At 47.9% G+C, this 21,677-nt stretch overlaps 7 protein-coding genes across 7 annotated transcripts; 3 read left to right on the top strand and 4 right to left on the bottom strand.

The window, feature by feature from the left end:
- Positions 1–4,617: 4,617 nt before the first annotated feature.
- Positions 4,618–10,050, top strand: GL218_06791 (E3 ubiquitin-protein ligase SNT2; the record flags this gene model as incomplete). The annotated part of the gene is made up of 5 exons (XM_033583519.1): positions 4,618–5,401; positions 5,509–5,992; positions 6,161–8,039; positions 8,093–8,486; positions 8,540–10,050. The coding sequence occupies 5 exons, from the start codon at positions 4,618–4,620 to the stop codon at positions 10,048–10,050; spliced, it is 5,052 nt and encodes a 1,683-aa protein (XP_033433388.1).
- A 715-nt stretch (positions 10,051–10,765) lies between these two features.
- On the top strand, positions 10,766–11,495 carry GL218_06790 (Cytosine deaminase; the record flags this gene model as incomplete). Its single annotated transcript, XM_033583518.1, has 4 exons — positions 10,766–10,837; positions 10,926–11,012; positions 11,136–11,229; positions 11,320–11,495. 4 exons carry the CDS (start codon positions 10,766–10,768, stop codon positions 11,493–11,495), a joined length of 429 nt encoding a protein of 142 aa, XP_033433387.1.
- Positions 11,496–12,329: 834 nt separating this feature from the next.
- Positions 12,330–13,325, bottom strand: GL218_06789 (uncharacterized protein; the record flags this gene model as incomplete). The annotated part of the gene is made up of 1 exon (XM_033583517.1): positions 12,330–13,325. One exon carries the CDS (start codon positions 13,323–13,325, stop codon positions 12,330–12,332), a length of 996 nt encoding a protein of 331 aa, XP_033433637.1.
- A 422-nt stretch (positions 13,326–13,747) lies between these two features.
- Positions 13,748–14,560, bottom strand: GL218_06788 (uncharacterized protein; the record flags this gene model as incomplete). Its single annotated transcript, XM_033583516.1, has 1 exon — positions 13,748–14,560. The coding sequence occupies one exon, from the start codon at positions 14,558–14,560 to the stop codon at positions 13,748–13,750; it is 813 nt and encodes a 270-aa protein (XP_033433638.1).
- Positions 14,561–15,034: 474 nt separating this feature from the next.
- On the bottom strand, positions 15,035–16,301 carry GL218_06787 (Serine/threonine-protein kinase ENV7; the record flags this gene model as incomplete). Its single annotated transcript, XM_033583515.1, has 2 exons — positions 15,035–15,552; positions 15,611–16,301. The coding sequence occupies 2 exons, from the start codon at positions 16,299–16,301 to the stop codon at positions 15,035–15,037; spliced, it is 1,209 nt and encodes a 402-aa protein (XP_033433630.1).
- A 706-nt stretch (positions 16,302–17,007) lies between these two features.
- GL218_06786 (tRNA (guanine-N(7)-)-methyltransferase non-catalytic subunit trm82) lies at positions 17,008–18,746 on the top strand (the record flags this gene model as incomplete). The annotated part of the gene is made up of 3 exons (XM_033583514.1): positions 17,008–17,495; positions 17,550–18,239; positions 18,344–18,746. 3 exons carry the CDS (start codon positions 17,008–17,010, stop codon positions 18,744–18,746), a joined length of 1,581 nt encoding a protein of 526 aa, XP_033433631.1.
- Positions 18,747–19,348: 602 nt separating this feature from the next.
- GL218_06785 (Mitochondrial protein import protein mas5) lies at positions 19,349–20,805 on the bottom strand (the record flags this gene model as incomplete). The annotated part of the gene is made up of 4 exons (XM_033583513.1): positions 19,349–19,671; positions 19,736–20,566; positions 20,631–20,700; positions 20,770–20,805. The coding sequence occupies 4 exons, from the start codon at positions 20,803–20,805 to the stop codon at positions 19,349–19,351; spliced, it is 1,260 nt and encodes a 419-aa protein (XP_033433628.1).
- Between the last annotated feature and the right edge of the window lie 872 nt (positions 20,806–21,677).

The following is a 21,677-nucleotide window of genomic DNA, read 5'->3' as shown; positions in this document are numbered from 1 at the left end:
CATAGCAAACAGTCTAATTCCAATTCATGCTATGCAAGGCAGAAAAAGCAGGGTGACAAGTGTACAAAAAATGGAGATAGTCATCTATGCAGTCATGATATGTAGGTACCTACCTACCTAACATATGTCAGTTGGGATTTAATCGGGGCCGTTAAAATATTAAATGTTAAAATGGTGTTGTACACGAAAGCAACGCCATGTCACGTGGCAGGCAGGGTGCTCTTTTCTTCAATGCCCTTGCATATGCCAAGTGGAGTGGAGAGCAATCAAGGACAGCCTACGCAGACCCTCACCAAGGCATCGGGAATTGGCGCCTGGCCTCCGAAGACCCACTCTATTGACATAATCAGGTACGGCATCGCGTAATCATTGCCGCCGTCGTTCCTAAAAAGGAATTCATGCATTAATCTAATCCTAATGTTTTTCATTGGATGATGGTTTTAACGGATGGATCTCGGATTGGTCTCTAAGGTGGCCCGTGCCGATTTACGAACCTCGTGCGGTCGGGGTCACCTCCAACGTCAAGCTTCCAACTTAATTCAGTGACTTAATTACATGTACCTCATAGGGTAGGTACCAATGTAACGAGTTGGTAGGGTAGCCTAGGACTTTGTTTCCCGCACATGGAAAGGCTGGTTCTCCCGACATCTCGGCATCGTAGGTCAGACTGCTCAGCTAACTGCCTAACTAGATGACCAACTATGTAATGGATAGGGATTGGTAATTTTGCTTATATACATACTGCCTACTATGTAATAGGATTGTATTTGTCATTTTACCTTCAGACCGTTTCCTATTCAGCTTTTGATTACGACAGTGTTCTCATTCCTACAGATTACTCTCCGATACATGGCTGTCGTTACGTTGGTCTCAAGTGGGTTCACTTCCGGTTTTATCTGCGTAGGTGGCAAAAAGCAGTGTTCCACATACGTGACATATCTGGGCTAATATCCTATCATCTTTTTACTCCCCTTTAGTCGCTTTTGCCCGTTAAGTTCCAACTCTCCCTAGTCCCCGGTTCACGAGTATCGAATGAGCTTGTATGTATAACAAATAACAGTATAGAATAATGCTGCAACGAGAGAAATTACATTTGTTAATAACTAATAGAGTATCATTAGGTATTTATATTTTCGTTACCGTTGTAGGCTACGGATCAATATCGATGAGGACTGTAAGCACATCCTATCTTTTGGATTAGTAGATATGTAGTCAGTTAGCAGGTTCTACGTCTAAACCTTAGGGAACGCCCATTTTCATGGTTCAAGCCAAGTTGCTGACTAGCAGATACCTCTTTTATACCGCTAGATCTCGTTGCGAAAAGCGGAGATGCCTCTTTTGTTTTGAAGAATCGCCCCAGAATCTGGAGGCACTTACTCGTCATGAAGATGCTAGGTTATTTCGGCTGGCGTTCTCTTAAGGGGCAAGGAGGCCAAAACATTCCTCCGCGCATCAGAATCAGTCCTAACCCTTAAAACCCTGGATTACGTAGAGATTGCCCACATCGAAGTACACATTAAGCAGGACCCTTCAGATCTGGCTATGTTAGGTTTCGGGGTACAGTGTAATTTTTTATACGGAGCACGAATTGAGAGGTAACAAGCCTACGTAGCGGTCGATACACATATCTATTCGGCGAAGCAAACTTTTGACACTTATAGTAAAGCGGACATTTCCACTAAGGACAATTCACCTTGCTGTACTTTTTTGCAGATTTGTGAGCTCGGTTGTCTTGGGTATGTCTCTACTATTGCACAGCGGTGACGGGTGGGATCCCTGTCTCATGTGATCTGGTTGGACCATTAGATCGCGAGGTGGGGGTTTTTTTGCTCAATACCTGTCGTTTTTGTCCCGGTTGCTAGCGGTGCCCAGGCTCTCCAGATTGACTGCCTCGCCTTTGCCTCGCCTCGAAGCCTAAGGCCGAACTGCTTTTAAGACGACGAGAAGCTAATTTTTTGTGATGAATCGTAATATATTCAATAAGACAGTACGGGTAAGTAATGAACTGCGCCTTATTTGGTTGCTTCTATAATATCTTGGCATAGAAAGTGTAGATAGAGAATAGCCATGCTTTCTTTGGTTTAAAAATCTCGGGAAACGGGCGGTCTTGACTCGCGGCCAATCTTGGCTAGATCCCCACCCTATAAAAGTGCGACAGGTGATAGGAATGCTGCCTGTCATACAACTGCGCGTCGCCCCGATGAGGTGAGCTCGTCGGTTCGGGACACGCGGTAACATCTCTAAAAGAGGAATAACTGCGAAGAGGCGGCGACGATCAATGTTGGTATAAAGAGAATTTACTCCTTAGTTAAATAGGGTTGCTCTCAAGCGAGGGCGTTAAAGCAGTACAAACGCATCACGGAATATTAGCAAGCAAGCTAGGCAAAATGAAACGGGGATGCAACTGTTTTCAACAAAAAGACACCATGGATTCATCTCAATGAATGTCATATCTAACCAAGATGGGAATAGAATCTAGTCGGGGAACAATATCATATCGATACGCCCTATACACAGGCTTCTTTGTCGAGAAAGAAAAGCACGCAGACACAACATATAATTTCAGATGGGAGAATGATGGATGAGATGAAGTCGAATAGAGCATGCAGCCTTTAGAAGGAAGCGTAAGTTTGGTTGGACTTGACAGGGGTGAAGGTAATGGATGTGGGCCGTGGGCTCCCAAGGCGAGACTTTTTAACCTCAGTACCACTCCACAGACATCCACACACACTGGCCTTGTCACTGGCCTTGTCGGGGAAGTTGTATGTACAACACACGCCCAATATTTTACCCTTGTTTACCTAGCCCTTTCCAGGTACCGGTACCGCGGCGCTACCATCTGCCAATAAGCCCAGCTGGTACAATATCAGAGTTTGAATGGCTGAAGATCCCAACTCCTCCCCCGTCAAATATTCCCCGTGCCTTTGTGCGTCTCTTTCTTGACCATTTCCCATTGCTCTATTAAAATCTATTTAGATGGTAAATAAATGCATGGTACCCGCGGCATTGTACTATGTACAACCAGCAATGAAAATTGCCGTTAACCATCATACCTTGACTTAACCTAATCTACCTAGGTACATTGTCATAGCATATAGATTTCCTATTTCCTTTTCCTACATCCTTTTTACTTACCTTAGGTGCATACTACATCTATCCATCCATTCATTACACCTTGGTATTGATGCATCTGTACCATCTGTACAATGGATGATTTAAAAAGTACATAGATACCTCTTGCCTTACTTACCTGCCTACATAACCTAACCTATCTCATACATTGTACATGTAGGCCTGCCAAACTAGTAGATGTTGCATTTCGATGCATTTACATCTCTTGACTTTTTTGCCTTCCTGTGATGCATACAAGCAACTGCACACAGACATCTATCCAATCTACCTAATCTATCCATCCAGTCAATATCTCAGCCCTTGCGAACCTTTCCTACTCACCTAGCTTTATTTAGGGTACCCTAGCAGCACAGCACCACGTATGTACGTACATATTATGGTACATGTAGCTGGCTAGTCCAACGTTCGTCAAAAAAAGTCACCCTTCTCTCTTTTTTTTTTTTTTTCATTCCATACAGTAGTAGGTTACTTACCTACCTAACCTACCTATCTACCTTTTTTTTCCTTACCGCGCCTTTCATACCCCAGCAAATCCAGCAATCTCCAAGATCCCGAAGTTTAGATTCACAATCCGCCTCATCTTAGTTAGAGCATCTGTGTCATCAATAAGTTTTCCCCAAGTTCCCTTTTAAATTCTTCTTAGTAGGCCACTCGTCCTACCTACACGAGAGCACAATTCGGTATCGACAGTCTCGATATCATAGGTCGATCATCGTATGCTCTTGGCAACCCTACCTTGCAATATCTACAATACATGTACGTATGTACCAGAAGCGTACCAGAAACTACATACCTATCTGGTAAGTCGCCGGTCTACTCATACATCCCCATCCCCCATCCACCCATACATAACATAGCTCGTCTACCTTACCCATCCTATGATCCTATGGCCTGCGGTCTATCCGGCTAGTCGTGTGGGTAGTGGGCACCGATTTGATGGTCTGTCCCGCCGCCTCAAACCTCCCCGGTCCATCTTGGCCTGCTTTACATAAACCTTCACTTCTACATACCCTTCACATCTTTCCCGTCCCACACCAGTCACGTCTCCCACCTTCTTTCTTCCCAAACCTCACCATCCATTTTTCCGTACCCGGTTAGATATTTCGCGTTTTGACCTTTTCTTTCATTATCTTCCCTCCTAAACTTTATTACCTTCGTCTCGCCAACTTAACCATACATACTTTTTCGTCCCTGCCCTTCCCTTTCTGACAGACCTCGAGCTAGGACTATCGTGGGACATAATTCGGTAAGCTTCCCACGGACCCTTGTCTTCTAGCCTGCCGTGGTACCACCGGCGAAACGCTCATATGGAATCTTCGCCCTCCAGCATAGTTCCTGTCTGAAACATTCTATCTGCGAGAGTTGCACCTATATTGCCAATCTTATGGACTCAGATTTCCACTGTCTGCCTCGACTAGCACCGCCGTAAACTTTTCGGCGTTCCTCCGTGTGACATTGTATGCGCCGCCTTTTTAATCACCCACCATGGCGCAGAAGTCCAGCGACACCGATGACCAGCCCAATCCTTCGTCATCTTCGACTAAGGACCTGACAGACTCCGGCTCCACGCACAACAACACACCTACACCAGCACAACCCCCAAAGCTCGCCAACAACAAGGTCTCTGTGGATAATGCGGCAGTATCCCAACCAATGACGAAGTCAACCTCGTCGGGGTCAAACCCGTCGGGCAAGGAGGCTATGTCAGGCCCATCTCCTTACGGCACGCGTTCCCGCAATCGGGGTCAAGCGCGCCCGAACTACGCAGAGGACAAAGATATGGACGTGGACATGTACGATGCTTACGCAGACAAAAAAGATGAAGAATCTAAAAAATCCTCGCGACAGGTCGGTGCAGCTGCGAATGGTACCAGCGATGCACCCAAAGGCGCGAACTCGACATCACGCAAGGGTGCAGCACCAGAGGATGGCAAGGCTAGTAATGGTTCGCATAATACAGTGAAGGATTCGCATCCGACGAGCAGCGCGACTACAAATGGTTCGTCCGCCACGGCATCTACTACTTCATCCAAAAAACGAAAGGCACCCGCGCAATCGGTCGCGAACAATGCGCACAGCAATGGCAGCACCCCGGCACCGGCTGGTCCTAACGCGACGAAACGAGGTGCTACACACGCGACAGCTATTACAACTACACAAAATACTGCGGGATATAAAGTGACGAATATGCTTTGTTTTGAGAAATGCGGTGCAATCCCGAAGGACGGGAAGATGGTGGCAGATGATGGAACAGTATTGGAAGCGAACGGTATGAACTTATTCAACCCCAACCCCACGAAAACCGAAAATAATTTGCGCTTCCATCTTAACTAAATAAACTAGCTGACTGACCGACTGGCTGACTATATTATTTAGATCATGTATATCTTGTATGCGAACCTCCAGGAGAACCGTATTATTTAGGACGTATCATGGAGTTCTTACACGTTCAAAATGATGTTACAAAGGGCGTGGATGCGTTGCGGATCAATTGGTACTACCGACCAAAGGACATTGGTAAAAAGGTCAATGATACCAGACTGGTCTTCGCCACTATGCATTCGGACATTAGTCCGTTAACCGCATTGCGCGGCAAGTGTCAAATCCGCCACAAGGCCGAAATTGACGACATGGAGACTTACCGAAAAACTCCCGACTGTTTTTGGTATGAGAAGCTGTACGATCGTTATATTCAGAAGAATTACGATGTAATTCCTTGTTTTCAGATCGTCAACGTACCTGAGAGGGTTAAGAAGGTGTTGGACGAGCGCTGGAAGTATATTTTGGTGGAGCAGGGTCGGTCTAAGGAATTTACTAGTGCCGTTAAGCTGTGTAAGAGATGTAGTGGGTATTGTGCAAGGTATGTATGCTTGCTTATGTCATCCCTCCACACTTCCCCTTTCTCCTTCCATTCTAGGTCTTCTAGGCCTCTACCCCTGTTTCCCTGTTTCCCTGCAACTGCAAATGCAACTGCAACAAGTTAACAAATCCAATAAAAATCAACGAGTAGCTAACTCGATTAAAATAGCAACGATTCTGTCGACTGTGCAGTATGTCAGCAGACGTATCATATGAACTGTGTTCGTCCGCCTCTACTAAAAAAACCATCACGTGGCTTTGCTTGGGCTTGCGCCGCATGCAGTCGTGCCCAGGAGAGAAAGCTCGAGGCCCGACATACGCCAAGCCTACTTGATCCGCATCTAGAGGCAGAAGAAGAAGAGCCTTGGGAAGATGATGAGGATGCTATCGATACTAATCGCACGAGCCCTGCTGATGGTATCGATGACTCTCACCAACCTGCAACAGCAGAGCAGATATATCACGCGAGCTTATGGCCCTACCGGTACCTGGGGCAACACTGCAAGCCTGAAGATGCACTGGATTACGATGACCGCATATATCCCAGAGCCGGATCTCGCTTAGGACCCAAGCATCAGGCAACTGTCCTTCCTTGGTATGGCCGTCCAGTCAAGCTAGTAAAACCTCTCGAGATCAAGAAATCGGGTAAGAAAGACGGCAAGCAATCGAAGGAAGCCCTTGCAGCCCTCGAGGCGGAGAAGGCCCGTCGAGAAAAGCGGCCAAGATGGATTCAGGACGAACCCCCAGGATACGTGGCGAGGGGGGAAGATTACGATAATGACGACCCGAATAACACGGCGCAGTTATTGTGGAAACCTCTGGATGCGGTTGAAACGTCAACTACGGAATCCCAGCTTGACGATTATATGGCCACCGCCAAGTCGAAACTAGTTCCTATGTTCAATCTTCCAAAGGAGTCGACGAACCTTAAAGATGTAGCCATCAATACCCTCTTCAAAAATGACTACGACATAACCAAGGCCTTAAAAGCGTTGTTAAAAGTCGATAGGTCCATTTTTAAAGAGCCCGAGCTTACAACCGCTGAACTAAAAAAGTTCGAAGAAGGCGTGACCAAGTTTGGTTCCGAACTTTATCCCATTACGAAACTCATCAAAACAGTCAAGCATTCGCAAATTGTCCGTTTCTACTATACGTGGAAGAAAACTGACAAAGGGAAACAAATATGGGGTAATTTCTCTGGCAGGAAGGGCAAGAAGGAGGCGAAGAAGGCCGAAGCGACGGCCAATAAACTCCAAGATGACGTTGCTGACGACCAGGATGATTCAGCGTTTGATACCGAAAAGGCCGTCAAGCTGAAGAGGAGCTTCATATGCAAGTTTTGCTCTACCAAGAACTCCCGACAGTGGCGCCGGGCGCCTAACAGTGCGTCCGGTCTAGTAATAGAGGGAGGCGGTAAACATGCAAACAAGGACAAAGGAATACAGTATGTCGGAGCATTATGTAGGAGATGTGCAGAGCTATGGCGGCGATATGCTATTCAGTGGGAAGATATGGAGGACCTTGCCAAGAAGGTTGCAGCAGCTGGTGGCCGCTCCTGGAAGCGGAGGGTCGATGAGGAGCTGCTCAAGGAGATTATGGCGGCAAACGAAATGATGAGTCTGACAGTCTACAACAAACCGAATGGGACACCATCAACAACACAGCCTGCTGCGACAGCGACACCTGCCCCGCAACCTAGCGGTAGTGAACCACCACCACGCAAGAAACTCAAGACGATTGCGGACAAAGAAGCAGAGGTTAATGGCTCGGATCCCGGCGTTGTCTCGACTCATACTCATTCGAAGAAGAAAGAAAAGGCGGTAGAGAAGCCCGCACCGCCACCCCCAGCCCCTGAACTACCAAAACCTCGCACTTTGCCTTGCGCTATATGCCACCAGATGGCCCCGACGGGCGAGCAAGCTCATCTCTCTTGCAAGGAGTGCCGGCTCACCGTTCATCGCAAGTGCTATGGTGTTATCGACAATCGACTTCCGGGCAAGTGGACCTGCGATATGTGCCTGAATGATAAAAATCCTCAGGTTTCCATAGTAAGTGTGCCCTCATGCATTTCCTTGGGTTTATGGTTAACGGTTGCGATTAGGATTATAAATGTGTCCTATGCCCGGTAGAATTCACAGAACACGACTTTATTGAACCACCGAAAAACACGCACAAGAAGAAGACCGAGAAGGAGAAGGAGAAGGAGCGCCTTGATCGTGATCTCGCGCAGAAGGCCGTAGAGTATTATCGCAAAAAGCAAGAGGAGATGAATCGCCCCGTGAACCCTAGGGAGCCTCTAAAAAGGACAGCAGACAACAATTGGGTCCATGTCACTTGTGCGGTGTGGATGCCCGAAGTCAAGTTCGGCAATGCCCTTGCCCTAGGTCCGTCAGAAGGTATACCATTGATACCACGTAGTAGATTTGACGAAGTTTGCAAGGTGTGCAAGCAAAAAGGTGGCGCGTGTGTAGCCTGCCATCAATGCCGCGCTCCTGGTAAGTATAATATTCCCTGGATGACCAATTATCTAGTGCTGACAGCATATTAGTCCACGTGGAATGTGCCCATCAAAATGGGTACCTGCTTGGCTTCGAGATTACGCCCGTGAAAGGCTCCAGACGAGATCAGCACAATCTTGTCACTATCGGAGGAGAAACGGGGATAATGTCAGCAGCCGTCTGGTGTAAGGAGCATATTCCTCAAAAAAGCGTGGTTCATCGCATGCACGACCCTGTACCTCAGCCTGAGAGCCAAAGCAAGGATGCACAACTTGCGAACGCCCTGCAGCTCTACGTGCATAACTACAAGCAGGCAGACCTTACCCTAACGGGTAATGTTCGCAAGGCGAACCTGGCTAATCTTGCCGCCACCAAGACACCTACCGTTACAACGCAAACGAACCCAAATAGGAGGCAATCCACTACAAACGTTTCCAGTTCGGCAACAACAGGTCAGAGAGCGTCTCCGGTCGATGGTGTGGTCGATGCAGCATCCATCAACCCTCAGTGCGGCGATAAAGTCTGCATAACTTGTGGCATTGACGTGAGCCCAAAGTGGTGGCCTATCGACAAGGGCCAAGAAAAAGTCTTGACAAATGGATATACCGGCTCTCTTAGCAGTGAGGCGCTGAGGTTTGTAGCTCAGCGGAGCGTCCAATGTCATAAGTGCAAGAGGAGTAATCGAAAACTTACACCCCATAACCCGCCAAGAACGGACGGGCCAGCATCAAATGAACCAACACGGGTCGCTCTGCCTCCTTCAATTCCCACTACTGTAACAAATCATCCACCACACGTATCTCACACTATGAACAGGCTCGTGGACCTAGGGAATTCGTGGGGACCACGAGGTCCTACAGCACAAGGAACGACATCTACGGTTGCCCCGGCGATCGCTGCACCACCGTTACATCCTCCACCTGCAGCTGTCCCTCCACCTTTGCCGCTGACCGCTTCCCACGCTGGAACGAGTCCAATGGTAGCTCCGGGCGGCCCACCAGTGCCTGCACACCATTATCCTCCTCCCAGTGCTCCTTATGGAGAGTGGCATCGTAGCCCGCCTCAGCATCCACCTACCCTTCATCAGATGAATGGCGGCTCTAGTGGACCAAACCCGATCCATCATAATCATCTCCGCGACCTCCGGCCTCCGCCGATAGCTCCAATGTCCCATCACCAGGGACCACAGCTTCAGCATGGGCTTGGCCAAGCTATGGTAAATGGGATCCCTCCCTCTCCACCTCCGCCTCGACGCGGTCCTGGCCCGGTTCAGAATGGCACTTCTCCTTATATGCCATCCTACCATTCGGCGCATAACTCGCACCACGGCCTCACGAATGGCAGTCCTCCGCCCCGCACTTCAGAGCATTCGTTTTCCCAAGGTATGCTTGGATCGCGATCACCATTTTTAAATCCGCATGGGAGTCCTCCGATTTCCCGAGATGGGATCTCGATGAGTCGTGAACCAAGTCTAAGCAACAATATACCTTCAAGGTCCAACGATAGTCGCCCTGCAAGCGGGGCCAGCGCCAACGCGTCGCTGCGCAACCTTCTGTCGTGATAGTTAGAAACGACTGGACCAAGGTTTCGGGGTTTGTCATTTATTCGCATAGGGGATTTCTTTCCTCTAGTTCGGCGTTAACTTAAGGTCGGTTGTATAAGTAGAGGCATATACCAAAGGCGCCACGGTTGATAGAGGGGTTCTGGCCAGGATTTCGAGAAGAGGAAGCATTTCCGTCCCTTTTGAAGGCCTGTACAACAGTTATTTGCTTTTCGATGGTCGGACTATTAGTTGTCTAATACTTTTCCGAGTGTAAAATGGAGGAAGGCGGCCTAGGAATTAGAGGCGATCCAAAAGGTCAGGTAATTGGTCTCGCAGACCAATATCGTACAAATATAATTTAAAGACGTTCAAGTTTTAATCGTCCTAGTTTGCAATGTGAACGTATTGCTCATGTCGTTATATGTGTGTGTGCTACATTATGTTAATTCGATATTTGAGGACTGATAGGTAAAAGGCGGGCACTAAACTTGTATGTGGCTCTACTAGGTTTAGATGCGTAGCGATAATCGTGAGGCGGAGACTCCCGCTTATCTCCAATTACGTATATCAAGCTTCTAACTGATATAGAATTGATGTTTTTATTAGATATAACTATGTCAGGTAGTTATGTCTATTTTCTCTATAAGTTATTCTACTATTCCCACATCTATAGTCCTTCCTAGTCTATTATAACACTATAATCGCCCTCAGACAGAATACTAACTAAGTTGAAATGGACGACGCAAAGGGCCTTGCCTTGGCCCTCGAAGAGGCTAGGATCGGATACCGAGAAGGTGGCGTCCCGGTATGTAGGGCCCGCGTGATTACTTGGACTCGAAGGCGAATTGAATACTCTTTTGCTTACCTTTGGGATATTTGTTGTGAGATGGTAGATCGGTGCGGCGCTGATTGCTGCTGATGGCGGAGTTTTGGGCCGGGGGCATAATATGAGGGTTCAGAATGGAAATCCGATTCTTCACGTATGTTACATAGGTACCTATGTTTTCTATGTTTGGTGCTTATTGTTTTTTGTTTATTGGTGGGTAGGGAGGGGTATTTATATATTTATTACCTGACTAACGGGACATGTATATTGCTTCTAGGGCGAGACGTCTTGTCTCCAGAACGCGGGCCGTCTGCCGTCGTCGGCGTATAAGGGGAGTACGATGTACACGACGCTTTCGCCGTGCGATATGTGTAAGTCTGTCTGTCTGGTTTAACTGACCCGGCTTGATTTTTTTTTTTTTTATAACTATGCGAAACTTGCCGCTGAGAATGGGCTGGTAGGCACCGGCGCCTGCATCCTCTACGGCATCTCCCGTGTGGTCATCGGCGAGAACAGGACGTTCCTAGGCGGCGAGGCGTACCTTAAGAGCCGCGGCGTCGAGGTCGTGGTGCTGGACTCGTCTGAGTGTAGGGAGTTGATGGACAGGTTTATTAAGGAGAAGCCGGAGGTTTGGTAAAGTCACCCACCCTTCATCCCACTTTCATTTATGCACGTCTAGGTATAAAACTGGAATATGAATACCACGGAACTAATACAACTATGTAAAAAAGGAACGAGGACATCGGTGTTGAGGAGAGGGTTTATTCCCGGGAGGGCGTTACGGAGCGTCCGGAGACATAGGGGCTGTACTAGATTGTCCGCTACACCGACAGCTCGGTCATTATACATACATGGCAGGGCTTTGTGCTAGTTCGGAAATTACACGGAGGAGATGGGTCTGATAGCTAAGGGCCTCGGTTGTCAGTATATATCTTACATATACATACACGTACGGGATGGGATATAGCTTTAGGGAGAAAGTTGTGCCGGTCATGAGTTATGAAAAAAACTAGTTGCCAGATAGTTTCGTGTCTGTTTCTAGGTATGATAAGTTACCCATAATACAAAACCCATTTTTCACGGGATCCACATCTGATAGATCCTCCCGGCCTTGCCGCAGAGTTAGCCGTCGGATTAGTAGCGTCATACCTCGCGTAGAAGTATACGCCTTCTGGGTCATGTTCTTGCAATAGGACGTACTAATTAATAGCCACGTTATTGTAGAGGTACTATTTAATATTATGAGTTCCAAGTTTATTAGATAAGCAGTTTGTGATTATCATATAAACTCACTTGGAATACCGACTGCATCGGCCTAAAGAATCGTCGGTCTTGGAATCCTAGTGTCTTTACATTTCATATGATTTCCCCCGACACCTTAAATAGGCGTATGTCGTAAGTTCAACTGTGACTTAGACAAGAATCTGGCTAGGCATCGGATAGTTTGAAGATAGACGGTAAAACATCGTCCTCAATCATGATCCTCCTCCGTCAACCCGGGACACCCTTCCATCGTCTCGTCCGGATAGCCGCATTTACACCAGAAGCAGTAATTATACTGCTTCCTAAGATACTCTACCAGCCTCTTTAACCTCTCCTCAACCTCGAGCGCATTGAACTCATCCAGCTCCGGATCTTCCTCCTCGAGATCCTCAACTTGGACATACGCCGTAGCTGTCTTTCCTAACGCCGTCTTATCGTCATCTTCTAAGTCTTCCACGAAAGTCGGAAGCCGTGTTGAGCTCTGCTCTAGGTCGTGCCGCATTCGCCGATCCCGCTCTGCTTCCTCCTGGTTTCGGATTAGGCCGCGCCAGACTACCGGGATGGATTTTAGGGGTCGCGTAGATATTGTCCTCTTCTTTCGCATCTTTGCCGTTGTCTCTTCTGCTTCTTCACCGTCCGCTTTCGTGCCTCCTTGCTCTTCCTCGTCCATGCGCTCGCACACCTTCATCGCGGCATAAACTTGCCGCTCTAGCCTCGCCTGCTCGCGCTCCCTACGCACGCGGTCTCGGAACTCCGTCTCATCGACCTTCTGCCTCTTCTCGCTATGGACTGCTGCTTCGTTAAGCGCGCGCTTGCGATCCGAGTCGAGGCCAATACCGCCTCGGTCTTCCTTCATCTGGGGACGTATAGGCTCCAGACGCGCGTGTTCGGCGCTGTCCGCGCTGCCGAGTGCGACGCCAGGCTTAAATCCCATTTTCGCCATCATAGCAAAGCCCTTGCTCTTCTTTGCCCGGGCACTGTCCAGTAATGACTCATTTAACGCTTTCTCACGCTCCTCGCGTTCTGCTGCGGCCTGCTCGGCCTTTGACTTGACGCGCCCCTTGATCTCACCCTCGCGCTTGAGCCGTTGTCGCCGCTGGAGAGATGTTTCTGTGACTTTGGGCTCTTCCTCGCCGAAGGTCATGTTCATGTAGTCATCATCTTCCTCCTCTCCCCCGGGAGCATTATTGTTTGGTGATGCCATTTTTAACAACTTATATTTTATACAAGTGCAGGCCAGCCGTTAGTAGTTGAGGACTTGTAAGTTGTGAGGCATCAAGCACGTATAGCGAACCATTCTAGAAATAATCAAATACGTGCTTAAATAAGAATAGAGTTCCTAAATGCATAGGGATACATAGCCAAGAGTAGAATAAACTTGAAAGCGGAGCCGGTTTTCACTTGTCTATCGTCACTTGGTAAGTGGTAGTTCACTAAGAAGGTGAAGTCAACCAATGAATGGAGAGGTTGCTAGGCAAATTTAAAGATACCTATACATTATTTAAGCCACCACCGCCACATATCGTACTGCTTAAGTACTTAAGTACTTAAGTACCTAGGTATCATTCGTATAAGATAGGTACATTTATTCCTTCGACCAGCAAACCCAAGTCTATCTTTTCCCTCCTATAGGATATACTCGTCATCCCCACGGAGGCTACTCCACGTGCAATAACATTGCGATAAGTTGGAATTAGGCACAAATCCAGTAGAGAAATCAAAATCTGGACTTATTGATACGACATACCCCATGCTGTACGCCCATAAAAACGCCAATACCGGCGCGGATATACCCACAACCACCGTAAGTACGACGCTCCATTTAGGCCTGAACAAGCCGGGCTCGTCAGCATGGATCCAAAACCAGCCAGGAACGCGCCGCGTTGCTAGGCGATGGTATATCGTGGCGGTGATCTTCGTGAAGTCTTCGAAGATGTCATTGGCGAACCTGAAAACGGTAAAGACTAAGGCTAGGAGATAGAACGCGTCATTTGTCGAGGTTGCCGGTGCGAAGCGAGAAATGACTTTTGTGAAGATGTGAGACAGGAACATGTAGAATGTCAGCATGACATATTTGGCATCGGGGTCGACAAAAGGCACCGGTTGCCAGTCGATATCCGCCTCATGTCCTTCCCCACTCCAGAGGCTGACGAACGCGGAGAATATCGTCAAGGGGAGCAGCCAAGACGAGAACTTGGCATAATTGTAGCCCATAGCCCAGGCGTAGTTATTGGCTATTTGGACGAATAAGGAGAACATGGCCGTTAAACCGAGGACATGTTGGCAGGTTCGGTCCCGGTCTGAAAACATGAAGGGATATGCGGCTAAGGGGAAGATCACCGCGAACGTGCCGAGGAATTCTGGTGTGAAAATCTCGAATCCAAGTCCAGACGTTGTTGCGGTACGGAGTATGCAGGTGCATTCAGCTAATGACTCCATTTTGTTACGAGTGATATAGGCCAGACATCTGATCGGAAAGAGGTTGATAGTATAGTGAAAGCTCATGTTGATATAAAACGATTCCAGCACCCAGAATTTATATCCAAAGCAAAAGCGCTAAGACCTTTGCTATGATTCCCCTTCATCTTTAGAGTTACTCATTCGATGAGAGGCTGGACTCAAAAACAGTGGGTTAGCTCAAACCCCCAAGCACATCAATGCAACAGGCGCCGTGCCATTCCTCTGAGTCTTTCATAAGCTCGAGGGCTGAAGATCAACCAGCCCTTAACTTTTAATATCTAGGTAAGTAAAATCCAGGTAAGTAAAAGTTTTAAAGTCGAGGGTATACCCGCGTAACCTATTTGCTCTCAGAGCAGTACCGTAAGTGTCATGACCTGTCCCTAGTCACCTAATACAGAAGGTTATAGTATACAATATACACAAGCAAAAATAGTTCTTCCCAAACCTCATCATTTATGCGTCATCCTCAGGTAGCTCATCAATAACCTCTTCCACTATATCTATTAACTCCTCGATATCCGGCCGTTCGTTGGGCTCAACCTTCAGACATTTCCTGACCACCTCCTTAATCGGCTCGCTAATAACCCCCTCTTCTGTGCCTGCACCAGCCGGGGCCTTTCCTTTCTTCTGGCCTCTTGGACTCTCGTCTGGAAATCGCCAGTCCCCTCCTAGCACACACATGCTAAGACTACCACCTGTCTCATCGCTACGCATTTCAAAAGGCGATTTGCCAACTAAACATGCATACAAGGTACAGCCTAGTGACCAAATATCAACCTTGGTGTCAATGACCGTCCCCGTCTTCACATCAAAGAGTTCAGGCGCCCGATAAGGCATCGTGCTGTGCTCTGCGGCTATGTCCTGTTGAGCAATAGCGAGCGAGCGCGTTGTGATGGGTATCGGTGATTCCGAGATAGAGCCCAGATCCATAATAATAGGTTGTGAGCCCGAGTCATCAATCATGATATTACCTTCAATGCCCAGTTAGTATAAATTTCGGCGCAAGCTTTGACTTTAAGTGGGTTTTACCTGGCTTGATATCTCTATGCGCGTAAGATCTCCGCTCACCAGGCGCTGCAACTTGTTCGTTTACCATTAAAGGCCTTGCCTGTTCTGTCTCATCGTCCACATCTGCTGCCGCGACGGCCTTGTTTCGTCTTCCCTTACCGCTTCTTCCTCCTCCATCTTCTTCGCCAGCTTTTGCATTGCCAGCCTCCATACGCTCTCCACCTGCTGGGCCCCGGTATTGATGCATGTACTTGAGGGCTTTACATATGCCCAGGAAGAGGCGCATAAGTTCATGTTCGGGAAATTTGGTGTGATTTACTAAGTTCGCATTGATAATATCTTGTAGGTTGCCTCGTCTGTAATATGGCAACAATACGTATACCGTCTTTGCGTCTGCATCGTTTCGTTCGCTTGCAATGGAATAGTCGACGCTGTGGATGATATTGGGCGTGTGGGAGAATGTCTTGTAGGCCTCGACTTCTCGCATCGCTTGCTGGACTGACTCGGCGCCGAATGGACATCGGATCTTCTTGAGCGCGAAGAGCTCCGCGGTTGCTGTGTCTTGTACGAGATATACATAGCTGAAACCACCTTCTCCTAGCAAGCGTAGTATCTTAAACGAACGGCTATTAATCTTGAGGGTTGGCGATCCGGGGAAGCAATTTAAACAATTGCCGAACGAGTATACGAAGTCAAGGAGAAGCTGCGCCATGATGGGCGAGAATGGAATTGTATAGTTTTCGTGAGTTTATCAACTAGATTAGGCGGTTCTTTGCACGGACTCTATTGCATTCGGGAGCTTGTCAGTATCTATAGGACAGGTCCGTCGGAATTCCTAACCCAATGAGACTAATAATAGAAGCGAGAAAGATAGTAGGATAATAGTGATTTTCTTGGTTAATCGTGGTTGTCAATTATAAGTAGATTGTTAAATACGTAATTAATGTTGAACTGTCTTCAAAGCTATCGTGAGATCTGTAAGACAACGGAACGGATAAGATGTAAGATGGTACGTAAAGTGTTGCCCACTCCCGGAACTTGCGCGACGCTAAGTTACCTATCTAGTTGGCATAAATTGCATAAGTTGCGCCACAAATAAAGGCTGAAACAACCATCGAGGGACAAACTAATCCGTACATCTGATAGCAATTATCTGTATAGATGCATATTACCCACTGAATTTTAGAGCTTCACATCAATTATGCAATAAACCGTATATATCGGAATTTTCAACTTAAGATCTTGAAGCTCAATCTAAAGTGAGTAAAAACTACAAACCAACTTTCAATTTAAACAAATCTACTTATAACCTAATCTAACGAATAATCAGTGAAAATTACAACAAATTAAGCTCTAAGAAAACTTTGTTGGGAGCGCATGGTATCAGCATCAATTGGATCGCATCAACTCACAACACCATGAATCTGCCATACCAATATCTAAGCAGACTTGGACAAAGCTCCATCCTCTGCGCTGCCAAGGGAGCCAGCATCCACACATTCGACCTCGAGGCCGGCAACTCATTTCTCTCATCATGGACTCACCCCCTCACAAAGCAAGCCAGCAGCGGCGAACCTCAGGAAACCAGTCAGGAAGGTCAAGAACTCAATGAGCAAGAGAGTGGTCAGCGCCCATCGAAAAAGCGCAAGCTGAATGAAGACAAGAAGCCCGGCGCTGAGGAGGGTACTAGTCAAGCTGACACGGGCGCAGTAGAAACGACGGCAAATGGGAATGGGAAAAAGAAGCATAAGCCCGATTCTCGTGTTCAGGGGCCGGAAATCCCGTTCGTAGCTCTCATGACAGCAACGGAAGATGGGAGATATTTAGTCGCCGTAACTGGCCAAGATAAGACGCTTTGGGTATTCGAACATGACGGGAAGGGCGAGCTTAAGGAAATAAGTCAAAGGTAGGATAATCCTATCTAACTATTCTGGGAAAACAAGTCTCACTGGATACACAGAGTCATGCCCAAGCGTCCCAGCTCCATCGCCATCACCCCGGACGGGACTACAATCCTATCCGCAGACAAATTCGGAGACGTCTACTCACTACCTCTGATCCCAACCGCCACACCCCCCGAGGCACCCAGCACCCCCAGCACGCCCTCCAGCGCGCCCGCCCCAGCTCCATCTTTCAAGCCCGCAGCTAACCGACTAACCGTGCACTCCCAGCGCAACCTGCGCGCCCTAGAAGAGCAAGAGCGCATCCTAGCCAGCCGCAAAGGCGAACCCGCCAAAGACGTTCCCCCGGCGTCCAAGTACGAGCCGATCCTAGGCCACGTCTCGATGCTGACGGCCCTGGTCCTGGCCACTGCGGACGGCAGGCCCTACATCATCACGGCCGACCGCGACGAGCACATCCGCGTCTCGCGCGGCATCCCCCAGGCGCACGTCGTCGAGAACTATTGTCTCGGCCACGAGGCTTTCCTCAATGCCCTCTGTGTACCTGCCTCTCGCCCGGAAGTCCTGGTCTCGGGGGGCGGGGACGACGAGCTGTTCGTGTGGAATTGGAAGGCCGCTCAGTTACTCGGCAAGACGGACCTCCTTCCCCATATTAAGGAGATAGTGCCTAGCGCGGAGCAAGTCGCCGTGTCGCAGTTACTTTCGTACGATGTAGACGAGAGATGCTTCATATTAGCTATTTGCGAGCAGTAAGTCCCTTCCCCCTCTCCCGAAATTTTTTTATTTTTTTCGCTATTTGATTCTCTCCCATTTTAGCCTATCTATCATCTACGGAATCTAACACCACAAACAGCGTCCCGGCAATCTTCACATTCGAAGTCCTCCCAGACAATACTCTCAACCACGTGCAGACATTACGTTTACAAAACAGCCCCCTAAACGCTCTCATCACCACCAGGCCAGAAAGCTCTCTTAAATTAGTCGTCGCAACTGATCCCCCGCAGCCAACTACCGACGACAGCACGACACAAACAGAGGGAGATACCCCCATGACAGTGGCAGAACCAACCCAGTCTCTTCTGCTCTTCGAGCGAGACGAGACAGGAAATTGGGTTCAGAAAGGGGGCATTCAGGATATCGCCGAGGGAAATCTAGATGTTTCGCGGAAGGAGTTGGAGACTATTCTATATACGGTCGAACACCTGCGGAAGACCGAGTTTACGGACGATGTTGAAGGAGGCTCTGCTGCACCCTAACTCTACTGAACCTGTACGTTAAATATTTACAACTTCTCTAGGTTAGGGAAGTAGGAAATAATACAACAGTTAAGTCGTGACGAGTCGTATCGTATAAGTTAATAAGACACGTTAGCAAAGGCCATAAACACTGTTACGTCACTGTAGTTGGGGACATAATTGTTTCCAATGAAATCAATACCGGTATTGCAATCATGTATAAAGCACGTCTGTCCTGATTCCTCTCTCTATTTCCGTCGAACGCCAATTTCGCAAGAGCATCACGTGCGGGATAATGCTCGGTGTAATCGATGATGATAATAAAAAAAAGGAGAGCTGCAGAGAAAAAAGTGAACCTTGCCCTCCTACCAGAATAGCGGACCCTTGTTCATATCATTCGTATAGCAGACTCCTCTCCTTCCGCGCTCGCCCTTGACATGCAAATCATTTGTGTCCTGAACCACAGAAACGCTACGCCGTAAATAAGCTCTCCCTCTCTACCAACTCAACCAGAAAGGAATCCCTGATAGTGTAGGAATATAGGCAAATTATGCGAGGCACGAAATACTGTGCAGTACCTACCCCACAACCGAGCTAATAATCTCCCCCGTCAGATATACTATCTATTGAGATGCGCATTGCACGCGTTCGGCGTGTGGGTGACCGTCTTCATCCTCCTCATCCATGCCTCCTGCACCGCCACCAAATGCTCGGGCCTGTCCTTGGTTGTCCAAATCTTCCAGTTCCACACCGTCCGTCATAGCGTCCGCAGGAGGAATATTCTGGAGAGTTGGAGCAGGAAGGATTTTGCGCAGACCTTCGAAGGCGGCAGGATCATCTGTCCAGTTACGTTCGGGGAACTTGACGGAGAATTGTATGTACATGTTACCGTAATCGTGATGCCTGTGGGAAGGCATACCTTGTCCTCTCAACATCTTGACAGCATCTGCAGGAATTGATTAGTGCCGGGTTTAAATGAAAAAAGTAAATAATACTAGGGATGTACATACCTTGTGCAATGGCCTCGCCGGGTTGGATCTCGACACTCAGCCATCTGTCGTCCAGATGTTCAATAAAGATCGTACCACCAGCTAGGGCTGTGACGAGCTCGATCTCAGCACGATAGAGTAGATCGTCTTCCTTCCGAGTGAACCGGGGGTGTGGCTTCTGTTCAATCTCGAAGACGACATCTCCAGCCTGGACACCAGGGGCTTGGTCACCTTCACCCTTGAACTCGACTTTCGTGCCACTTCTAACACCACGGTCGACGTGAACGTGAAGTACTTTCCTGTCGACGATAGTCTTCTTGCCATTGCATGACTTACAGCGGTCCTTCTCCTTAATAATCTCGCCCTCTCCATTGCAATCGGGACAGACAGTTTGGAAACGTTGGATCATGGGACCCATTTGTCGCATCATAGTCTTCATACCGTGACCATCACAGCCGGGGCAGCGTCGAACAGCACCTTCCTTACCACCGCGACCCTCGCACTTAGGGCAAATGACGGATCGTTGTAAGGCTAGCTTAGAGATCTTACCCCGGTAAATATCTTCCAGGGATACCTTGTGTGTGTGGTGGATAGTGCGCGCCTTAGGCGGACCACGGGGTCCGCCACCCATCCCGCTGAACATGCCGCCAAGACCACCGCCGAATGAGCCTGAGCCGAAGAACTGTGCGAAGAGATCCTCGGCAGCCATACCGCCGCCTCCCGCACCTCCCTCGAGGCCGGCTTCACCATATTGGTCGTATACTTGACGCTTCTGGGGGTCGGACAGAATTTCGTAAGCGTGTGAGATCTCCTTGAACTTTTCCTCGGCCCCGGGGTTGTGGGCATTCTTATCTATAAAGCTAAGATTAATATACTAGATTTATAATATATTTGGTGCATCTTAACCAAAACTTACCAGGGTGCCATTTCAAAGCTCCTGTCTTGTATGCCTTCTTTAATTCTGCCTCTGTTGCTGTTGGCGAAACCTGGACAAAGGAGGATCAGTTCATGTTCTCTTAACGCCTATTATATATTGTGTAAAGAGTAAGACTTACGCCAAGCGCATCATAGAACTTTGTCTCCTTGACCATATTGTCGTCCGAATTGTAGGTCGGACGAGAGAATTCTTGAAGGGGAAGTTCCGCACGTAGAAGATAACCGGTCTAATTAGGTAGGATCTTAAGTATCAAATAATGTTAGTTCAAAATGCGACTCTAAACTTTGGCTTGAAGATATTCAAAGGTCAAAAAGCGAGTCTTGTATTATTTGTAAAGATGTGAAGAGGTAAAAACAGTCAGATAGCGCCCCACAAATGCGCGGATCAGTTGGTTGCGAGTTTTTAAACAGAGGGGTGAGATATGATAAGAGAGGAAATATCTAGGCGATTCGAAGTTGATAAGGAATAAGAATTAAGAACTAAGAACTTGAGAACTTACAAAGTACGAGAATCAAAAGAAATAAGCGGGAGTAAATGAGTTGATAGATAGATTGGTGAACGTCTTCGTGTATGGGTTTGTTTCGGTACGGGATTGACAGGATTGACAAGTTATGGTGTACTTGCAGTTCACAAGATTGGTAGATTGGTGGATTGGTGGATTGCTCTGGATGGTAGGTACCTGGGTTCGGAGTTGCTGGAAGGTTCTGGCTGCGTTCCTGCTGAAAGTAGGCTGCCGCTCCGATTCGAGAAGGCTCTGTTTCCGTACCTAACCTAAATGTCCTAGGTTAAGGCAATGTCCTAAATGTATGTACTGTAACCAATAAAATACCTGTTTTAGGTACTTAAAAATTTAGGTACATACGTACACTTTATGGACGAGGAAAACAGAAGAGTAAAAGAGATGCAGCGATGGAAGATTGAGAGGTGACCATAAAATTCATTACCGATTAGCAAGCAACTTTAAAGGATATTCTTTTTATCTCCATCTCTCTCTCCCCTCTGCGTAAGTTCCAACCGCAACTTTCG

This window comes from Daldinia childiae (assembly GCF_008694065.1).
Source record: "Daldinia childiae strain JS-1345 chromosome Unknown Scaffold7, whole genome shotgun sequence".
Classification (NCBI taxonomy): domain Eukaryota; kingdom Fungi; phylum Ascomycota; class Sordariomycetes; order Xylariales; family Hypoxylaceae; genus Daldinia; species Daldinia childiae.
The sequence above is the reverse complement of the archived record's forward strand: the minus strand, read 5'-3'. Positions and strand labels throughout refer to the sequence as shown.